We start from the raw sequence: 20,722 nt of genomic DNA, 5'->3' as shown, positions 1-20,722 counted from the left end.
GGGCCCCCTGGATGTGTTGGGATGGCCCCGTTCCCAGCCCCACGCCGTGTCAGGCTGCAGGAACAGCCCCCACGTCCCCAGGACTGGAAGGAGACTCAGTTATCAGGATGTTAGCAGTCTCCCAGGGGGGGACGCAGCCTCCCAGAGGAGGAAGAACAAAGCAGGCGGCGTGGCGCAGCACAAATCTCGCTGAACACGCACGCCCCAGAGGGGATCCCTCCCTTTTTCCACGCTGGAGCCGTGTGGCATGGCAGGAACACAGCAAACGCCTTTTTTCCACTCCAATGCTTCAGTTCACAAGAAAAAAGGGGATTGCATCCGGCCAAAAGCCGCCTTCCCAGGCCTGATCTCTCTCTCCTAAGCTTCAAAAGGAAAATCCCAGGAGAAATCCGTGCCTGCTTCCCCACTCTGTGCTTCTCAGCTGAGCGAGTCCCCTTCAGACACGCAGCTGGTGGCAAGCAGGGAGCCAGCAGGGGGTTATGCCACAAGAACGGAGGGGCAGAGCTCTATTTCAGCTCCTCACATTCCTCTTGCCTGGCCGTAACCCAATTGCTCAGGTAGCATTTCAGCACAAATCCTCGCAGGGGTCAGCCCACGGAGCAGGCAGCTCGGATCCTTCGCAAACAGAGCGTGTCCTAACTGCAGGGATGGTGCTGAGAGCTCTCCTCCACAAGAACCACGCTGCCCTGCAGTGGCTGAGCCAGCAATCACCTTCCCAGCACCAGGTACCAGGCAAAGCTCCTGCCATCTGCATCATCCTCCAGCAAGAACGCTCGCAGGGCTTCCCCTTTGACCACCCGCAGCTTTTTTTACACCAGGTGCAGGCACAAAGCAGCCCACGGTGTCCCCCCAAAAAAAAAACCTGGCTGAAAGCAGCCCCGAAGCTGCCAGCAGAGCCCTCACCTCTCAGCTTCCTCCACGTGCTGCAAGTTGAAGAGCAGCGAGGGCACGATTTTGTCCATGTGCTGCGGGTCCCAGATGTTGGCCTGGAGCTCGTCGTTCACCGTCTTCCTCACCACCCCTTGCAGGCCTTTGATGCCAGACATCCGGATCCTGGGGGACAAAGCGACCTCAAAAGGTTACCCGTCTATATCCGTAGATAAAAGTTGACATTTATAGACACACACATACACACAGGGGTGAAATTGTACAAGAAGTTGGAGAAAAGGTGCTAATTTCTGCCCCACAGGAGGGGTTTACACCGATAATGCCCCAATTCTCAGCTCTGGGCCCGGTACACCCCAGGGATGTCGCTCTGCCCTGCATCCCACAGCTTCAGCTTCCTATAAACTGACAGATCCAAGCAGGAAAGGCTCTGAATCAACCCAAATCGTTGTGGCAGCAGCAGGCGGCTCCCATCCACAGCCTTTCCTTCTCCAGGCGAGCTGCAGCCACGCTCTAACCCAGATGGAGAGGTGGCACCGGCCTCTCCCGAGGGATGGATTTGGTTCTGTTTTTTACGAAGGGTTTTGGTGCTTTCTCTGGTCCCAGTAGCCACACCACACCCCCAGGGATGCTGGATAGCAGGAAAAAAAGACGTGCTGTGACACCTGTGTCTTTTCTGGGTCCAGAGCTCTTGACCTAATCAACAAAGTCAGCAGGAAAAATCTCCCTGCGCAGCTAAGTCTGAAACCAGCCCCTCCAAACCCTTTGCTAGTGCCTAAGAAAGACAGAGAGCAGAAATAAATGCGTTGAGTAACCTGCTCTGAGGGCTCCCTAACACATTTGCAGACCCAATCAAGGCAACAATCTGCCCACGACACTGTTCTTGAAGGACCACCGAGCAGCAGCAAGGTTGCGGGAACGCCGAGCCCTCCTTTTTAATTACAGGGGAGGCCGAATTTCCTCCTGCATCAGCAGGGCCCTAAAAGTCAATCGGAAATAATGAGCCTTCGCCATTGCTTCCTGATTAAAGAAGCGACCTGCAAGTCTGTGGTGGTGACAGGAGGCTGGAAGTCCCCAGAGAGGAGCAGAAAACCTCAAAGGTTCAGGGTTTCAAACCTCAGGGGTTCAGGGTTTCAAACCTCAGGGGCTCACCCCTCTGGAAAAGGGCCGGTCCCTGGTACTGCAGCTCCAGGAACAGCACCAGCACAGCACCAGGCCGTGCAGAAACGCTGCCCGTCACCCTGTTTTCACTTAAAAATCGCCCCTGGCAGCAGCCACGGGTGCCACAGTGCTGTGCCATCAGCGCCTCGCGGGGAGGCACGCAGCCATTTCAAGTGCTGGGCCTTTTTCAACACGCCACCTCGAGCTCTGGCAGCAGTAAACAACATTAATCTGTCTGCTTTCTGTCCTAATTAATCCCCTCAGGGTACGTTTCCCAGCGCAGCAGAGCCGGGCGGTGCTCAGCGCCGTCTAGAGACACGGCCACCTTTCAAGGTGGAAAATAACAGCCCGCAGCTGCAGGAGGCACTTTGTGGAAGTGCTTTCAATTCTGCTAAAACCGGGCTTCTTCCCAGCACCAGCACCTTTTGGAACTGGGAAACGGGGTCGTTTCCTTGCCTTCTTCTCTGAGCTGTGGCACAGTCCTAGAGCAGAGGTGAGAAATGCTTGAGGAGGCGCTGATGCAGCTCAGGTGGGCAGCCTGCAGGTGCTGCCTGCCCACGTTTTGCCCCAAAATGAGAAGTTTTCAAGCGTGCTGTGCCCAAGGGCGCGTTTGTCCCTTGTCGTGTGCTCACAGCAAGGCAACGCCTGGGCGGAGCTGGCCCTGCTGCCAGGGCAGAAAATGCAAACTGGCTTTTCTCATGTGCTGCACTGCATTTTCTACGCTTGTTTCATCCTCCCAGAGAGGCAGCAGGGCTTAATGTTGGGAAAATAAATGAGGGGAGAGAAGAGCGGCCGATTTTAAGCTTGAAAGCGCCTAGCTCTGTGGAATCACAGCACCAAGCAATCAGTCCGTGCAGCCTGCTCCCAAAATGAGGTGTTTTTTCAGGAAAAAAGCAAAGGCTGAGGGCACAGGGAAGGCCCCCAGCACACTCGTGGCACTCACTTCGTCCGGATCTCCAGGTCGTCGTGGCTGGAGTGGCACATCTCGCTGAAGCGGGAGACGAAGAAGTCGTAGCTGCGGTGGTAGGAGGGGGTGTCCTCCTCGATGTTGGCAAACTTCACGAACTGGGAGGGAAGAAACAGAGGGTCAGCAAGGAGAAGACGACAAAAAGAGTCTCCAAACGCCTCTCCAGACCAGCAAACAGCCCCCAGCTTCTTTCCAGCCTCCCAGCTGGCACAAAAACCTTCTGAGCTTTCCCAAATGGGTGAAAACAGCTTGGGGAATGACAAGGAAACAGCCCAGGTCTGCCCGCAGCACCCGGCAAACCAAAGTTCTGGCTGTGGTTTCTTTCTGGTTTTGGTTGTTGTTTTTTTTTTTTGTTTGTTTTGTGTTTTTTTTTTTTCAGCCATCTGACCCACAGATATGGGGCTGCAGCTTTCAAGGAGAAAATTTAGGGGGGGGGAGAAGGGAAAACCATGTTTTCGAGCTTTCTTCTGACTTCATGAAGTTATTCAAAGGGTCAGGCAGGAAGGGGAGAGCTCGGCTCCTGCACTCACGCCGACAGGAGTAAATAAAAAAGGGCAAAATAGGTAAAACGTCTGTAGCACGAGAGTGGCCACAAAATCCAAGGCTCAGGAGCCGCTCGGTAAAAGCGCTCTCTGCCAGGCGAGGAAAGCAGCCAAGAGACACAGAGAAACCCCTGGGCAAGATCCAAGCCCTCCGGAAGAGGTTTCAGGATGGCTGTGATCATCCTGGGAGGCTCCAACTTACCTCCGGGGGGTTATAGGTCCACCAAGCACCTCCCGGGTGCTGCGTGGTGCCTCCTTCCTCACCCTACGGGCAGGCTCTCCTCTCTCCTTGCTCCCTGCGTTTGCCAGCAGCCAGCCCTGCCACGAGAGCAGCAGGGAAACGGCCCCTGGGGTCCCTCTGTCCCTCTGCCCGTCCCAGCTCTTGTCACCCAGGGCCGGGCAGCGATCAGCACGCTGCGCCAGGCTGTGAATAACGTCAGCAGCCAAGGCTGGCTCCGTACCACCGAAGGAGCTGGCTCAGCCCTGCCAGGAAGCGTTCCCAGAGCGCAGGGACCGGCTCCGGCTGATAAACTCCCTCTTACTCACCAGCAAAATGCAGGGCTGTTACATAAGAAACCTCTGTACCAGGCAGAGAGCACAACGTGGTGGTTTTTTTTTTGTTGGTTTTTGTTGTTTTTTTTTTAAGCTCGTGGCAACTCCACGTGCAGCCGGAGGCGAGGGCAGGATGCGCAGCGAGGAGCAGGCACCGGGGGAGCTGTCCCGAGCACCCCACGGCCAGGAAAAGTTGTGAAAAAGGGAAGAAAAGGGTATATCCTCAGCAAAAGTGGCTGAGGTTGGCAGTGAGCTGAGGACTGTGCACCCCCCAGATGCTGCTGAGCACCTCAGGGCACTCAGCTCATGCACAAGCTGCCCCTACAAGGGCAATTGTGGGGGGTGCCCACCCCGGTCCCACTGCCAACCTGTGCCCCGGGGCAAAAAACAGCCTTGGGGCACGGATGGAAAAGTCCCAGCGAGAGCTGTGCTGGCAGGGAGGGCACCAAACCTTCAGGGAAAGGACTTGGTGTGAGATCTGTCACTGAAAATGAAGCTGAGAAGCTGCTCTGGGGCTCCATGACCCATCTCCACCGCCAAAATTTAAGACCCTGCACCAAAACGCTGCTCCTGCTGTGGTTTGAAGGGCTGTGGGGCTGGGCAGGGGTAACGCTGCCACCCAGAAATGCAGCAAAGACATCAGAAGAGGCACATGAGGAAGGGGGAAGAGCTGTTTAAACGCCAGATCCAGCACGGTTCGAGGAAAAACAAAGCAGGGAGGAGGCCGAGCTGGAAATTAGACGGTTCCTACCCAAAGCAGGGACGCTGCCCGGCAGCCTCCTAACGAGGATGAGGAACCAAAGTGGATTTGAGCTGCCGCTCCATATGTTCACCCCGGGGATTATAGGAGGGGGTTGTGGGATCCCAGGCTGCTGGATTGCTGCTGCTGCTGCTGTGCCGGGTCCTGGCGGCCCCTCTGCGGCTCGTGGCGAGGAGGGAGATGTGTGGAAGGAGAGATTTCAGGGAGAATGACTCACCGGGAGCAGGTTTCTATAAACAACCTCCTCCCGCCTTCGCCATCAGCTCCCTTATTGTGAAGGGCTGCTTGAGACAGCAGCCACTAATTAAGCCCGAGCCCGAGGCACATTCCTTGTTAGCAGATCCTGGGAGAAGTGGCTCCTTATCCTTACTCACTTCTCCACCAGAGCCCGCGAGGTTTCTCTGCTGGTTGCCCTCCAAACGCCGCCACCCTCCAGAAAACCAAAAGGGAAAAGCCACTAAATCGTCCTTCCTCACCTGCACCCCTCGTTACAGCATCCCCCACCGAGGGCTGCCCAGGGTTAAAGCACGGAAAAAACGCTGCCTCCTGCTCCGGGGTCGGGGCCAGGACCCCAAAATCTCTGCTGGGCATCGTGAGCCCTTGCAGTGAGCACTCAGGGGCTGGGCAAGGGGATGTTGCACGTGTTTGGAAGCAATGCTGCAGCACAGCACAGGGGGTTTTGTTAGCAAGAGAACAGCTGCTCGCCTCTGGGCTGGATCCAAGCGCCCCAGGCACATCTCGAGAGGTTTGGAGAGCTCAGAGGGATGAGGGTAGTGCCTGGAGATCCTGCTCCCATCCCCAGGAGCTTCCCCAGGCAGCTCCTGCAGCACACTTTGGGGCTTTTAGTGGCATTGTGACAATAAAACCACCACGTTAAGGTGCTGTCGGCAGCAGGCAGCCCTGTCCTGCTGAGTTTTTGATGCTCCTGCTCCTCCCCGAGCTGAGGATGAAGAAATGGGTTTGCAGCTCCCATCTCAGCTGGGAGCAATCAGCAGCCAGGGAGAAGGGGGGGGTGAGAGGTCTCTGCTCCCATCACGCAGCAGAGAAAAGAAAAAAAAGAGGGCTGAGCTGTCCCTGAATTGCTCAGGCACTCGAGACAGCATCTGCCTAGCCCACCAAAGCAGGCTGGGCTTCACCTAACCCCTCTTTTTTTTTTTTAGCTACGCCCAGTACTCCCAGTAAAACCAGCAAGGAGCAAGCTGTCTCCCAGCAGGGTGGCGGCTCACAAGCATCCCCACTGGCTGGGATCAGCAGTTTGGATGTTGTGAGGACATCACCTCGCTCATTTTATTTTAGGCTGTGACTGCTGCATCCCCAGCCTGGCCAAGCCATTTATTTGCTCTGATTAAGCCAGGCCTTTTTCCGAGCACAACGAGCTCCCCAAATCCTCCAGGGATCATCCTAAATCGGGCTATTGTTTGAAACTGCTGACAGCCCCCGTCACGTCCTCAGGCTCCTCTTGGAAAAGAGGAATTTGAGAGCTGGGGGGCACAGAAGCAGAAATTGAGGGATGCGAGCACTGCTGGGGGCTCAGAAAGCTCACCCATCGCAGGACGCACGCGGGGGGACACCCTAAACCCTCACCCACATCCCCTCGCCCCCATCCCAGGGCCACAGGGACGCCAGGCAGGGCTGAAAGGTGAGGAGAGGGGCAGCAAAGCGCCGCCGCCGCCTCCCCCCTGCGCTGCTACGCACCGAGTTGGTCCCCAGGATCTGCAGGTTGGGCTTCTCCGACTCCAGCAGCTTCGCCACCATCTTCAGGAAGCTCTCCACGAAGAGGTTGATGCTCTGGCAGTGACAGGCCATCAGGAGCTGGTCCAGGGCCTCCATGGCGATGCAGACATAGCTGGGAGAGGGGAGAGGGCAGGGTGAGCACGGGCGCAGCCCCACAGCCCTCCCTCTTCCTCCCTTCTCCCCAGTAAAGCCAACCCAACGCCAACCTTCTGCCCCAGCCGAGCCAACGGGGAATATTTACATCCTAAATAGCTTCCAGAGGTTGTTAGGTGGCTCCCAGCATCCCTCCTCCTAAGGAAAATTTGGATGTTCCAGGATCAGGGCTGCCAGCAACACCGTGCACCCCTCCCTGGGTCCTCTCCGGGCTCCCTGTGCCTTCACCCGGTCTTTATATCCCGTGAGGAAGTGCTGGCATAAAAGCGAGCTCAGCATCGAGGGCAGCAGCCCTCGCAGATCCAGCCCTGGCCAGGGAGAAAGGAGAGGATGAGGCCGCAGTGCTGGAGGAATTATTGACATGCTCCAAAAAATATTCATATTTCAGCACAGCAAAGTCTACTCGCAGGACCACCGAGGTTCCTGGGCTGAAAAACATTTCCTCCAGCAGGAGCTGGATCCGGGCTATTTCTTCATCCGTTCCTGCCACGCTCCTGCCTCCAGAGGAAGCTGGAAAGCCTCGTGCCCGGCGCTGAATCTCACTCAGGTGCCCATCAGGTGGCGAATGATGACGCAGAGGTTGCAGGATTTATTGGGTGTCGCTGCACATCTTCGAAAGTTGCCCTCTCACGGGAAGGAATAAGTCCTAAACTTCCAGTTTTCGGCTGGTAAAACGCAGCAGGACTGATCTTTTCTCCCGAGGCCCCAGGAACTGGTGAAACCTGGCTGCGTGCTCGAGCGGAGCCTGTCCTTTGGACGCCTCGACGAGTTACAGCTCGTCCAGGTACTGTGAAAATCAGCAGCCGAGCGTTCCTGGGTCTGCCAGGCTCTGACCCATCTGTCAAACTGGGTTAAAAACAGCCCCGAGGGAAAAAAAAGGCACGGAGGGGTGACCAAGAAGCAGCAGGAAGCACCACGCTCCTTTCTGGTAGGAAAGGAGGCTGGAAACCACGTCACGGGGCCGATATTATCGCGACAGGGTGACTTCTCTCGTGGGGACGTTTCAAATTAGGCTTCAAAACTTAGCTTGTACACGTGCAGGAGGACGGGGAGGGAACGCATCCCCCCTCCCGAGGCTTGTGATTTGATGTCAACCCCCTCCAACAGCCTTTTTTCTTCCCGACGTCAGGAGCAGAGCCCCGTTAGCAGCCGCCGAACACCAGGCAGGGTTTTGGACGTCCCGTCACTCCCGGGGACGAGGCTTTGAAGGTTTGCCAACTTCCACGCTTCTGAGGCAGGCCGCCGGCTCCTCTTCCCCCGGGGATGAAAGGCAAACTGGGGCTCAGCACCACGCAGCCGAGCCGTGGCTTTGTTCAGCAGACAGCGAGGATCAAGCCGGGAGCTATTTCAAAGGGAAGGAGCCCTCCCCAGCTCCCCCCCCGCCTTGTGTGCTTCAAATCAGGGCACTCGCGCTGGTTCACAGCCAGACATCCACCCACGGGGGGGGTTTTAGAGGCCAGGAGGGTGCCGCAGGCTCCTCCTGATGTCCCAGAGGGGTGCTGGCAGGGACAAAGGCTGTGCACACACAAAACCCTCGAGGAGAGGCACCACAACCCCAGGGAAATGCTGCGTGGCCCCTCGCGACTTTGCCAAGAGTTTGCACATCCCTGCGGGCTGCCACCTCTCCCTTCTGGAGGCAGGAGTCCCTCTGCAGCGTCCTAAAAGCTTGGGGACACCCCGGAGCATGGGCCAGACACGCTCCCCTAGCCCAAAACCCCGCTCTTATCTTCTGGCCTGACTTTATGCTGATAAGAGAGGGGGTAGAAACAGCCCTAAAGCCCTCACCCGTATCGGTGCCGGCTCACGTCGCGGATGAGGCGCTCGGAGAGGTAGGCACCGATGCGATCCAGCTTCTCCGGGGCCGACAGGGCGTAAAAAGTCAGCTTCTCCATGTTGGTCTTCACCAGCCCATCCTAAAAGAGAGCGAGGCAGGGCAGCCAGAGCCAGAAAGCATCAGGAGCATCCGCAGCAAACCTTGGTGGTGATGGAAGAGGCCCAGAGCACCCCGGTCACCTCCTGGTGCTTCCCCACACCTTGAAAACTGAGGAACGCAAACGAGGGCTGCCTTCCGTCCTAATTTAGCACCTTTTGAAGTGCCACAGCTGAGGGTGACCCTGGTGGAAACCCCCACGCCGTGAGCGCAGCACGAACCGTTTCGGCAGCATCTCGGTTGTGAAATGGAGAGAAAAAGCTGAAATTTGGGGTGCTTCAGGAGCAGCTGGAAGGCCCTGGGCATCCCCAGCTCCCATTTAGTGGGGAAGCAATCAGGGAACTGAACTTTCCTGCACCCAGGCAGCTTCTGAGCTGAAGCTTTAAGAGGGTCCCGCTCTTAGGAGCTGCTTTTCCTCTCCTACAAAGAGGGACAAACGCCTCCCCACGCGGTTTTACGAAGCCAGAGCACCCCCCAGCCTCCCAGGAGCTGTTTTGGGCAGGTCCCGTCGCATCCCCGCAGCCCCACAGCTGCACAAAAGCAGCGCCTCACTTACCTCTGGGTCCTCGGGGAAGATGTTGTCCACCAGCCTCTTGTAGCGGGGCCGCAGGGCGCCGCAGCAGCCGCACACACCTGGGAGAGAGGAGGCAGAGCCGGTGAGCAGGGATAAAAACCCTCAGCCCCTGCGTGGAGATGCCCTTGGTAGGAAAACGTCCCCGGATTCAGCGGCACCGGCTTGATGCCAACCCAGCGTTTAGCGGCCAAAAAAAAAACACAAAACCAGGAAAAAAAAAACAAAAAACGCAGCTGAGAGGCAGGGATTTGGCTGTTGACCAGCACCGCTTGACGTCGGAGCGCAACCGATTTGCTCCTCTCGCCCAGGGAAGCAGCTCCCCGATGGGGACAGTCCCCTCGGATTTGGGTTTCTGGACCTCAAGAGATCTTCTGCGGGTCCTCAGACCAAGAGGGAGAAGGAAGAGGAAACATCTCGTTGCAAAATACGGAAGGAAAATGGAAATTATGGAAGGAAAATCCTCTTTGCAGCCCCCAAGCTGAGCTCCTGAGCACCACCAAGCCCCCCCGACTCTCCCCCTGCCTCCGGGCTGTGGGACAGCAGCCCCTGTACCCCACAAGGACCCCAAGCATCCCGTGTGCCTCACGGTGCCACCCCACAACCCACGGCACCGTGCTCAGGGTAAAACCACCCAGAACTGGGGGCAGGAGCTGGGGGTTACCGCACGCAGCCCCTCTTTTTGGGGTGCCTCAGGCACGAGCCACGGCCTCTCCAAGGGCCAAAATGCCTTTTGTGGGGCATTAATTAACCTCTTCTTAATTGGGAGCAAAGCCCCAGCCACCAAACATCCCGAATGTGGCTGCTCTGTTTTTGGGGAGCTGCTAAGGGGGAAGGGATTCGCTGTAACCTGGGTGCTTCTCCCTCTGCCACATCACATTTCACCCCACCTCATCGGGTCCCAGCGACCCCATAAACCCAGGGCCACCACCTCACCCTATAAAATACCCCGAGGGCTTCCCCGTAAGCGACCCCATTAAATCCCACAGCCCCACCAGCAGTTATCCCATCCCCAGCAGCGGGATTTCGGAGCGTGGCTCAGGGTTAACCCTGGGAGAGCAGCCAAGCTGCCACCCTGGCCCTGGTGAACGAAGCCAGGAGCAGACCCAGCGTGGATCCGTCGATAATAATTACTTAATTAAACCCCGGTGCCTTCCCTCTCACCCGACGTGACCCCTTCTTCTCCGAGCACAAGGTTTTTGAGGCCTCACCTGCAGGCAGAGCAGCAGCAGGACGGAGATGAAGCCCCTTGGAGGGGGACCAGGCACCGTAACCCCCCCCCGGGGAGCATTTTGAGCTCTTTTGGGATGGGAAAAGCCAGGACCCTACTGCCCAAACCCTAAAACCATGCCAGGGCAGGATCCCTCACGGCCCAGCTCCAGCCAGAGGGAGGACAAAGCCTCGTTCAGGGCACGATTCTTTGATGCCTCGTCCGAGGGCTGAGCTCACTGCAGCTGGGCGCTCATCCCCCTGCCTGTTTGCAGCAAACCAGGAGGAACTTTCCCGTCCCAAATCCCTGCCTTCCGTCTGCTTGAACCCAGCCTGGGTGGAGAAACGCGTGCACAGACAGGGGGGGAGTGTAAAAAAAATCTGTAAGAAACCGGAATAAAAATAGCACGGAGCTTGAAGAAAACAGAAGGTTTTGCCTCGCTTTACTTCCCCTCCCCTAAGGGCTCTCCAGAAGGGAAAAAAAAAAAAAAAAAAAAAACAATGAGTCTGGTCCCAATATCTGCAGAAAACATCCCCAAACGCTCCAAATCTTCGCGCCAGGGCTGGCGACAATCCCCCGTGGCCAAGAAGAGCGGCTCCCCTCTCCCAACCCCAAGCCAGCACCCCAAAAAGAAGCGAAACGGGGCAAAGAGGGGAGGAGAAGAAGCGTACCTGCTCCGGCCACGTGCAGCATCTCCCAGGAGCAGGCAGGGCCGGCGGCGCAGAGCTGCAGCGCGGGGCTCAGCACCCAGCTGCTCAAAGCCATCGCGGCCGGGGCGAAGGCGAGGGGCTGGGGGGGTCGCTCTCGGCCCCGCAGCGCCGCGAGAGGAGGCAGAGAAGCGGCGGAGGCATCGCTGCGGGGCGATGCTCAGCCGGGGAGCGGGCGTTTCAATAAATAAGGGAGCTTTCAGCGCGGCTGCTGAGTCACCGAGGCGGCTCCGATGGCAGCTGGGAACACGGCGCTGGCTCGGCTCCGCCGGCGGGGGTGGGTGGGTGGGGAGCCGGGGGGTTTGGGGAGCAGCTTTCGGGGGTACGAGGTGCAGGGGGTGGGTTCGAAGAGGTCCCCAGGGCCTGAAGCTTGCCCCTCGTTAGCGCTGCTGGCTAACGAGCAGCACGGGCAGAGATAATGAGGGGGAGGCTCGGCGGGTCGCGGCTGAACCCAAAAGATGACCCCAAAAGACGACGGGATGGGGAAGGAGCGAGGATGGACCCGCGCAGTGCCGTGTGCTCTCCTCCTGCCGGCAGCCACAGACATCAATTTTCTTCAAGAACGGGCAAACTGAGGCACAAAGAAACACAATTTGACCCCCTCCTTGTGGGGGGAATGAGGCGGGGAACCCACAAACTCGGGGCTCCTGCCGGCACCCCAAAAATGTGTGTGATGTCACGGGTGTCACCTCCGCCTCGCTGCCCCCCCAGGGTCACTTTTTGGGCTCCTCCTCGCCGCTCTCAGGTCACGTCCGTGCTCTCACCGGGGGGCGAAGCGAGCCAAAAGGGCCTTTTGCTTTGATAGATCCGAGAAAATCGATCTAATTGGGGATAATTATAGGGTCCCAGCTGTAACGGGGGCTTTTGGGATGGCAGAGCAGCCAGAGGAGACCGGGACACAGCCACACACCCTCCCACCACGCGCTGACCTCGACCCTTTCCCCACAAACCCCCTCCCCTCTTCCTATTTCAGCGGCACGCCGGCGACAAACCCCAACAGAAAGCCTCCCAGACGCCTTACGCAGAATTTACTTAATAAGGGCACTCCGGCTGATTGCAAATAAATCTTAATTAAATCAAGCAAAATCCCTCGTTAAATCTAATACGCCGCGAAGGTCGCTCGCTCAGCTCCGGGTAGGAAAAGGGGCCCGGAGGCAGGGAGCACGGCGCTGTCCCCACACCCCGAACCAGCCACCTTCCCCTAATCCCCTTAGCCAAATCCCATTTACATGCCCGACGTGAGAGCCTCCTCTGTGCCCGGCTTCCAGCTCCCTCTTTGCTTTGGGTAAACCTGCCTGGGGCACAGGGTGAGATCTCCGAGGCATGGTGATGGGAGAAATGTCACCGAGTGATATTCGGGCTGGCCCGGAGACTTTTTGGTCCCGGTCCCTGTAGGGTTGGATGGAGCTGGGAGCCCCAGGTCACGTCAAGAGGGGAGAAAATAGCGGGGAAGGTACGAAATCAGCAATTTGCATCCCCATGCAAAGGAAGAGCAGCCGTAAAAAGGTGAGAGACCCCCACAGACACATCTCATGGGGCAGGCAGAGCTGGGGAAGGGGCTAAATGCGGCTCGGCCCCCCAGTTCTGCTCGTTAGGGGATGCCCTGATGGTAATTAACAGCTCCCGAGCTCCCCAAAAGGCTCGGGCTGTGTGGCTGCAGCTTGCTCCCTGCTCCTCAATCGCCGCTCATCCTTCAGGGGGCATCATCAAAGCGTCCTGTGAGGAGAGCCAGCATCGGGCTCCGAAGGCTGGATGGAAAAGCCGTGAGCAAAAACACTTTAGGGGACAGCAAAAATGCTTTGGGGGACAGCAAAAACGCTTTGGGGGGCGTTGCAGAAGACCCAAAACCTCTGACCACAGCGAGAAGCAGCGCCGGCTGCAGGGAGCCACATCTCCAAGGGCCTGAGAAACATTTCCAGGCACTGGCAGCAAATAAGAAGTGAGTTGAGGCACCAAATGCAGCTTTAAGGACCTCACAATATGCAGGGGGACACAAATCAGCCCCGCTGGCAGCCCGCACCCCTTTGGCCATCCATTTTTTACGCTTCACCAGCTCAGCCCGCCGGCCCGACACCCCAGCAGGCGCGCCAAGCTCCAGCAGCAGCCAGATTAATTAATATTTCCCTGCGGTGATTAAGGCCGGGCATTAAAACCACACTGCACGCGGGGGAAGCCGCGCGTTGAGGGCAGGGAGCTCGGTGCCACGGACCCGGCACGCGGGGAGGAGAGGAGAAGGGGAGTTAAGCGCCTTAAGGGGCGGCCGGTTTCATTACACAACGCAGGGCAGAGGGAGATTTGGGGGAGGAAAGAGCTTAAATAGCAGGAAATTTCACTCAAAACGCCGGCCCCGGCTAGCAGCAGGGCTCCTCGACGCGAGACGCTCGCTGGGCACGGCGTGGATGAGGTGGTTTTGGTCCAGGTCCTGCACGCAGAAGGCAGCCTCCAAAAATCTGCTTGGTTAAGAGCTGGGTTAAGGTCCACAGCCTCCAAAAATCTGCTTAATTCAGAGCTGGGTTTATCCTGCGAGCCCACACGGCACAGAGGCCACGGGAAGGTTTGCAAGTTGGGAAGGGTTTTAAAAAAAAGAAAATAAAAATGATTTTTGAGTGTTTAACAGCAATGCAGCGAGGTTTGATGGGAGCTGCTGACCGGCCACGTTCTTGTGGTTCCCCATTTCCTCAGGATTTGCTAAATCAAAGCCCGCAGCCAGCTGTAGCTTGGGCAGAAATCGTAACCAAACAGCCTCACTGAGAGAGAAGTGAGATGAAAGCACCGCGGCCACGCTTTCCTCCACCCTTTTCCTGGGCTGGTGGCAGCCCCCGCGGAGGGGGAACAACTCCGGGCACCCCAAGAGCTCGGCGGCGTCTGCTCCTGCAATTAGCGCTTGTGCAACAGCACCAGAGCCCTGGAGCTGTCGGGCTTGATGAGCTTCGAGGCGAGCCATGCCAGCTACTGGCCTGGCACCGGCCCCGTCCCTCAGTGCAGATGTCAAACTCCGCCAGATGTCGTTTGGTTTGAGCCCAAAATAAAGCCCTGGCCACGACCGCAGCCCTCGAGGTTTTAGCACGAAGCAGCTCGGGAAAGCCTCCGGCACCACCAACAGCCCCTTCTCCTCCGCGGGCGCTGAATTAATTTGCGGATCGTTTAGTTAAAAAGCACAGAAGAAGGGGAAAAAAAGAGAAAAGAGAGAGCTTAATTGCACTTCACGTTCCCCTGCTGAGCCATCCGGTCCCACCGAGGGTGATTTATTCAGCGCAGAACCCATCGGCTGCTGGCTGGGGCTCAGTGGCACGCCGGCAGCCCCAGACGGCTCGCAGGGACCTCGCTGGCGCCCACCCGTCGGCGCCGCCTCCTCCCCGGGCAGCCAAAAAGCCTGGTTTCCCCTGCTGCCGAAAAAAAAACAAAAAAAAAATAAAAAAGGGAACCTCTATTTCCAGCTCCTCTGGGGTGGGAGGAGGCAGCTCGTGCCGGCACAAAGCGCAGGGAGGGAGCGTGGTGGAAACAAACCCGGTGGCTGCCCGGGTTGGGTAGGGCTCCCAAGGCCGGCCGCAGCTCCAACGGGGCTCCAGGGCTGCCAAAAAGGAGCAGGGGATGGTGAAATCCCGCTGGGAAGCCCCCACGGGACCATAAAATCCATCCCATGCCCGGCGTTCCCGGCTCTCAGCCTACTCTCTGCTTGTGAAGCCGTTCCCGGAGCCCCTCAGCGGCACGGATTGCAGATTGAAGGCTCGGCGCACAAAGCAGGGCGCAAAAGCGTGGGTTTCCCCCGAAATTGGGATCAGAGAGCCCCCAAAAACAGGGCAACCCTGTTCGGCAGCACCCCAGCTCCTGTGGCATGAAATATCCCGAGGAGAAGCTAATCCCTGAGCCTGGCTCGGGACAGGGAGCTCGCATGGGAGGTGGAAGAGCAGCCTGAAGGCCGGGCTCACAAATCCACGCAACGCCGGCTGCCCAGGCTGGGCTCGGAGCTCTCAGTTCCCATATTTTCACCGAAGGCTGGGAAAGGAAACCAAAAGCGGGGAGAAATCAGGCAGAACTCCCCCAAAACCTCGCCTCGGCCACGCGAATGCCAGCGCTGTGGGATTAGAGGGATGGAGGCACGGGGCGGGAGGGCATCACGCCCCCCAAACACCTCCCCGGGAGGCAGGCAGGTCCCAAAAATGCTCTGCGGGCAGGACGCCTGCCCCAAAGCTCATCCCCCAAACCCTAATCTAATCCCTCCCGCAAACCAAGAGCTGGTTAAAAGTGAGATTAAAGAGATACGGATAATCCCCTGCATCCCCACTGCACCTTGCAGCCCGAGCATCCCACGGAGCTCTCTGCCAGCTGCTGGAAGCTTTCCAAGCCCGCGAGCTGCAGCAGCGCCCGGCTCTGGGCGAAGGGACCGAGCGTTTGTCCTCAAATTCACATTCAGGTCCCCTGGGGACGCTCTGCCCTTCCTCACGCTACATCCCGGGAGGAAACCCGGCGGATTTCGGAGCGGGGACATCCCCTAAAGTGTGGGTTTTGGAGTGGGGGCACCCCCCGAGGTGCTAGAGGAGGAGCTGGGGGCAGATTTGGCACGGGGGCACCTCCCCGCGGGCATCCGGGGGCCGAGCACGCCGCAACCCCAATACTTTGGGGGCTTTTGGGGTCTCGCCGCTCCCTTTTGGGGCGCTGCTGCCATCCGTGGCCGGGCTCTGCTACCGGGGGCAGCAGCCAGGGCTCGTGGCAACCTCACCACCAGCTGCCCCAGGGCGAGGAGGGGAAGGAAACGAACCCCCCCGGGGGTTCTGCGGGTGGAAAAATACCAGCTGGGAGACCTGAATGACTCAACGGAGGCAGCACCGTGACGAGGAGAAGGGAGGAAAGGAAACCGAGCGTCCCGCCTCGGCTTCCCTCCCCGCAGGGTTGGAAAATCCGCTCCCAAACCCACAGGCTCCGCTCCTATTCCTGCTGTGGAGCACCCCAAAATGTCCCCGCTCTGTGTGAGCCCTAAAATCGAGCACCCCATAACGCAGGAGGGGAGGGGAAGCCCCGTGCCCACGCCGCACTCACCCCCGGCACCGCAGCTCCTCGCTGAGAAGGGGCTCAGCCGGCAGCCACCCCACAAACGGGGGGCTCCGGGGATGGGGTTCCCATCTCTGCAGCGCCGACGGCCCCGGGAAGGATGCTCGGGGAGCGGGGAGGGAGGATTTAAGAGCCCGCTGCCACCCCCCGAGCCCTTCCCAAAAATCTCCCGGCAGCTTAGCGCAGCCCCCGGCAGAGGGGGGGCGGCCAGCTGCTTGGCCAGCTGCTCCCCATTATGCCCAGCATCACCCCGCTGGCTTTGGGGTCATGGGGGTGTATATAGGGCCGAGCTCTGCGTCGGGATCAGCAAGTCCCCAGTATGGCAGCTGGGGGTGATTTACAGGGACAAATCTCTCCTGGTATGGGGTATGGGGTGGGGGGTGTGGGACACCTCTCCCCAGGTAACCAGGTGGAGCTGGAGAGCCCCACACAAAGGACTGGGAGATTTCCCCTATAATCTGGGGTCAGCGGTCCCACAAAGGAGCTTTCCCTCCTTGTCCCAGGGAGGAGGCAACCCCAAGAACCTGGGCTGCTAATGTGGTTAATGGGGAGGGGGGAGGTTAAAAGATCCCCCCCCTCAATGCCCCACTGATAAAGGGGGTGTACGGCCCTTTATGGGACCACCCTGTGTGTCCCAACCCCAAAGAGGGTCACCCGCAGTAACCAAGGGGATGCGTGGCCCTATAACAGACCAAAGTCCCCCCCCAGGCCCTAAAAAGCGGTCACCCCCCAATAACTGGGGGCGTGCCCAGGACGGAGGTGCCCCCATCCCAAACAGGAGGCACCCCCCAGCCACTCTGGGATCACACAGCCCTATATAGGACCGAGGCTCCCCCAAACACCCCCGAGGGGGGCACCCCACAGAAAACAGCGGGGTGCACGGCCCTATACAAAACCAGAATCCCTCCACCCCAAAGAGGGGACACCCCCAGCAAAGGAGGGGTGGGGATCCAGGCCCGGTACGGGACGAGCCCCCCAAAAAAACACCAGAGTGGGGGCGCACGGGGGGGGCTCAGAGCCTGGCCGAGGTGCCCTAAACCCAAATCGGGGGTCTCGTACGACCCCCGCCCGGTTCCGCAGGCACTCACCGTACATCGCTGCTGCTGGCCCGGCTCGGCTCGGCTCGATTTGCCGGCCGGGGGCGGCACTGGGAGGGAAGGGGGGGGGCGGCACCGCAGCGGCTCCTCCCGCAGGCACGGCTGCAGCGCCCGCCCCTGGCACGGCTCGGCTCGGTTCAGCACGGCCAAAACCCCACTAAAAGGCTGGTGCCCCCCGCGTTGGGGTTGGGAGGGACCCCCAGAGACCGTAGGGTCCGTCCCCTCTGCCTGCTCGCAGGGCAATTAGGTGTTAATTAAAATATTTGGGGAGTTGAAGCTGCGCTGGGGGCTCCCCGGGTGGTGGAGACACGTTCCCTAGGGATTTGGGGGGGGGACACGCGGTGGTCGTCACATCGAGGGGCTCCCGAGCAGCTCTGCTCAGCCCGGGGTAAATCAAAAACCTAAAATGTGGGGTAAAACGTGGTGAGGAGGGCAAATCCTCCTGCCCCACACACCCTCGCCCCTTAGTTTGGAAGGATTTGGGACCATCAGCTCGCTGCAAAGGGTCATTGGGACAGTGGCCCTTTGGGGCATGGTGGTAGCCACAGCCCCAACCCCAGTCGCCACCAGGAGCCCCGAGGTCCCCTCAGCTTCGCCCCAAACCACACAGGGCTGCTGCGAACCCCTAAATCTGTCACCACTGGAGAAACCCCACAGAGCCTCAACGAGCTAAGCCGGACGCGAGCACCCTGCCCTGATTCGGGGTGCGGGTCCAGGCTGCCCCCGGGACCTTCCTCCTCCTGATTTATGGCACCAGACGAGGATGGAGAAGGCTCAAACCCTCCCCACCGCCAGCACCGCCCCCGTCGGGCCCTACCTGTCATCGCCACGCTGGGTCGTGCCACCACGGGGACCCCGACGCACTCCAGCCTCGCCCTGAAGGGTCCCTCACGGTCACCAGCTGGGATCCAGCCGACCTCCAGCCTCTCCCCCTGCCAGCAGGGGGGAAGAAACGCCAAATTATTTGGGGATAGGGTCAGGACGAGTGGCCCCGTCCCCTCTTTGGGCTCAAAACCGTGGTGTTGAGCACAGCACGGCACGCGGGGCACCGAGGGCTGCTCAGCTCCGGGCCCTTGGGGACTTGTGGTGACAACGGGGAGCCTCTCACCCCGGCCACCTCCTTTGTCAGGCACGTCCGTGTGTCCCCGGCCCCGTCTGCTCCCTCCTTCCTTCCTCCCGCAGCTGTTTCCATGGACACGGAGCTGCTGCAGCAGCAGCAGCCGCAGTGGGGTCGCCGGCACCGAGCCCTGCAGCCTTTCACCAGCCACGTGCCAGGGGTAGAACCGAGCCCCAGACCCACAGGAGGACTCCCCGGAGCTGTTCCTGCAGCCCCCTCGGGGTGTTCGTGGTGGATCTCACACACCCGGATCTGTTCTGGTGCCCACAGCGGCCCCGTCGGGCTGTTCTCGTGCCCTGATGCTCCTCGTGGTGCTTCTTGCACGAGGATCCCCTTCCCGGGCACGAGGATCCCCGAGGAAGTCGCTGCGTGCCCAGCTGCGAAGCCCAGCCCAGGATTAGTGAATTATTGCGTTTGTTGTCATTAAGACCCGGGTAATTGCACTGCTGCTCTGTATTTATTACTGCTCCGTTATTGAGAGATAAATCATTTATCCCTAGAGCTGTTGGTACGGTGTCTGGTACTGTAACCCAGTCCCTTATGCTGCCCGGACTCACAGAAGACGTTGGTGTGGTGTTAAAACGACCTTCCTCCACCTCCTGCCCCTACACAGAGGGGCTCCAACTCTCCCAGCCCAAAGAAAACCCCACAGAGGATTTATATCTGGTCACAAAACAAGGGAATAAAACAACCTTTCTTCGTCCTCTGTGCCAAACAAAGGACACGGTTGAGCCAGGCTGGAAGGAAATCCCAATTTCCCCCTTTCTCACACCACTCTGCTCCCAGAGAGGTTTCCAAGACCCATGAACATCCCTACGAGCAGAAATAACTCGACGTGGATGCGTAGGACCCACGGAGAAAGAGTTAAAGGGACGGGCTCGCAGCACCACAGAGCGTTGTGCCTGCTTCCATCCAGCGGCCGGACAGCAGGAAGATGAAGCACGAACGCAAGATAAAGAACAAACCTCAAGATAAGGTGACGTGAAGACGAAGTGCAGAGCCGGAGCCATTAAACACCCCGAGCCGTGTAACAGCGGGGCGCTTTTGGCAAAGATTTATGAGAACAGATAACGAGGCAGCAGGTTCCCAAACTGCCCCTAACAGATCTGTCAGAGCAGCTCCTCGCTGCCACTCAGGAGGAAGCCAAAAGGGGCGGCGAGGACTCAACACCCAACGCCCCTCGTCCATGGCACGCACCAGGGATCCCCACCGCAGCCCCGGTGCCTGTGAGGAGGTGGTGGCAGTGTGTGCAGCCAGTGTGTTCCCTAATTTTGTACAATAAAATCCCTTTCCTCACCTTTCCAGGTGCCCTGCCACCCCCTGTTCCAGACAGGAACTCCCAAAACCTGACACGTGCTCCCAGCAGGAGTTTGGGAGAGGAAAACCCTCTCAGGTCCATCTCTGCCGTGACAGCAAAGTCCCAAAGAGCTGAGAGGTGCTAAAACCACGTGGCCCCTGCCTTGGGATCTCCTGACCACAAGGTGGTTGTGGAAAGGGGGCTCAAAACCCCCAGCAGCTCCTTATGAGCCACCTCCAAGGGAGACGCAGCCCTGCTGGTGTCCGTAAATCCCCATCTCACTGGTGCCACCCAGACTGGGGAAGGTGCAGTCGCAGAGCCGTCGTGTCCCCCTCCTGTTACCTTGTCTTCGAGGCATGATGCAGGGCTGCTCCTTCTCATCAGGCCCTAGAACGAGCAATTAAAGCTGTTAATTACAACACAGCGCCCTGGGGACGGCTGCCCAATGGCACCTAACCAAGACCAAACCCTGCTAACAACATCACCACCAAACCCTGTCCCCAAGCACCACGTCCAACCTCTCCTCGAACACCCCCAGGGACGGTGACTCCACCACCTCCCTGGGCAGCCCGTCCCAAGGCCTGACTGCTCTTTCTGACAGAAATGTCTCCTCATTTCAACCTGAACCTCCCCTGGCACAACTTGAGGCCATTCCCTCTGCTCCTATCACTAGTTACCTGTGAGAAGAGGCCAACCCCAGCTCCCCACCACTTCCTTTTCAGATGAGGCTCAAGATTTCATCCAACCTGGCCTCAAAAACACCTCAGGGACGAGAAATCCCTGGGCAGCCCCTCAGCACCCCCTGAGGGGAGGATCCCTCACCCCATAACCCAAACCACCCCCTCGGCTTTAAAACCATTCCCCCTCCTCCTACCAACACCCGACTGACCAAAAACCCTCCCCAATTCTTTTATAAGCCCCAAGGAGCACTAAAAAGCCGCAGGAAGCCCCAGAAACGGCTCCAGGCGAGCCCCAAAGCCCTGAGGGGGA

At 58.8% G+C, this 20,722-nt stretch overlaps 1 protein-coding gene across 9 annotated transcripts in view; it reads right to left on the bottom strand.

The window, feature by feature from the left end:
* EFR3B (EFR3 homolog B) overlaps positions 1–20,722 on the bottom strand; it is a 34,329-nt gene that overhangs the window by 13,461 nt on the left and 146 nt on the right. The window contains exons 1-7 of one of the 9 annotated variants that reach the window (XM_084513966.1): positions 20,622–20,720; positions 20,075–20,119; positions 9,241–9,317; positions 8,540–8,667; positions 6,563–6,713; positions 2,990–3,111; positions 904–1,053 (exon numbers count right to left, since the gene is read on the bottom strand). In XM_084513966.1, the coding sequence (XP_084370092.1) occupies positions 904–1,053; positions 2,990–3,111; positions 6,563–6,713; positions 8,540–8,667; positions 9,241–9,317; positions 20,075–20,090 (644 nt within the window). In that variant the 5' untranslated portion in view covers positions 20,091–20,119; positions 20,622–20,720. Of the gene's footprint in view, positions 1–903; positions 1,054–2,989; positions 3,112–6,562; positions 6,714–8,539; positions 8,668–9,240; positions 9,318–10,466; positions 10,489–11,136; positions 11,206–16,209; positions 16,382–17,309; positions 17,366–18,135; positions 18,251–20,074; positions 20,557–20,621; positions 20,721–20,722 lie in introns of those variants that run through there. The other 8 variants (XM_084513963.1, XM_084513965.1, XM_084513968.1 and 5 more) reach the window with 8 other exon arrangements.

The sequence above is a fragment of the Aythya ferina genome (genome assembly GCF_964211825.1).
Source record: "Aythya ferina genome assembly, chromosome: 3".
In the NCBI taxonomy this organism is placed as follows: domain Eukaryota; kingdom Metazoa; phylum Chordata; class Aves; order Anseriformes; family Anatidae; genus Aythya; species Aythya ferina.
The sequence above is the reverse complement of the archived record's forward strand: the minus strand, read 5'-3'. Positions and strand labels throughout refer to the sequence as shown.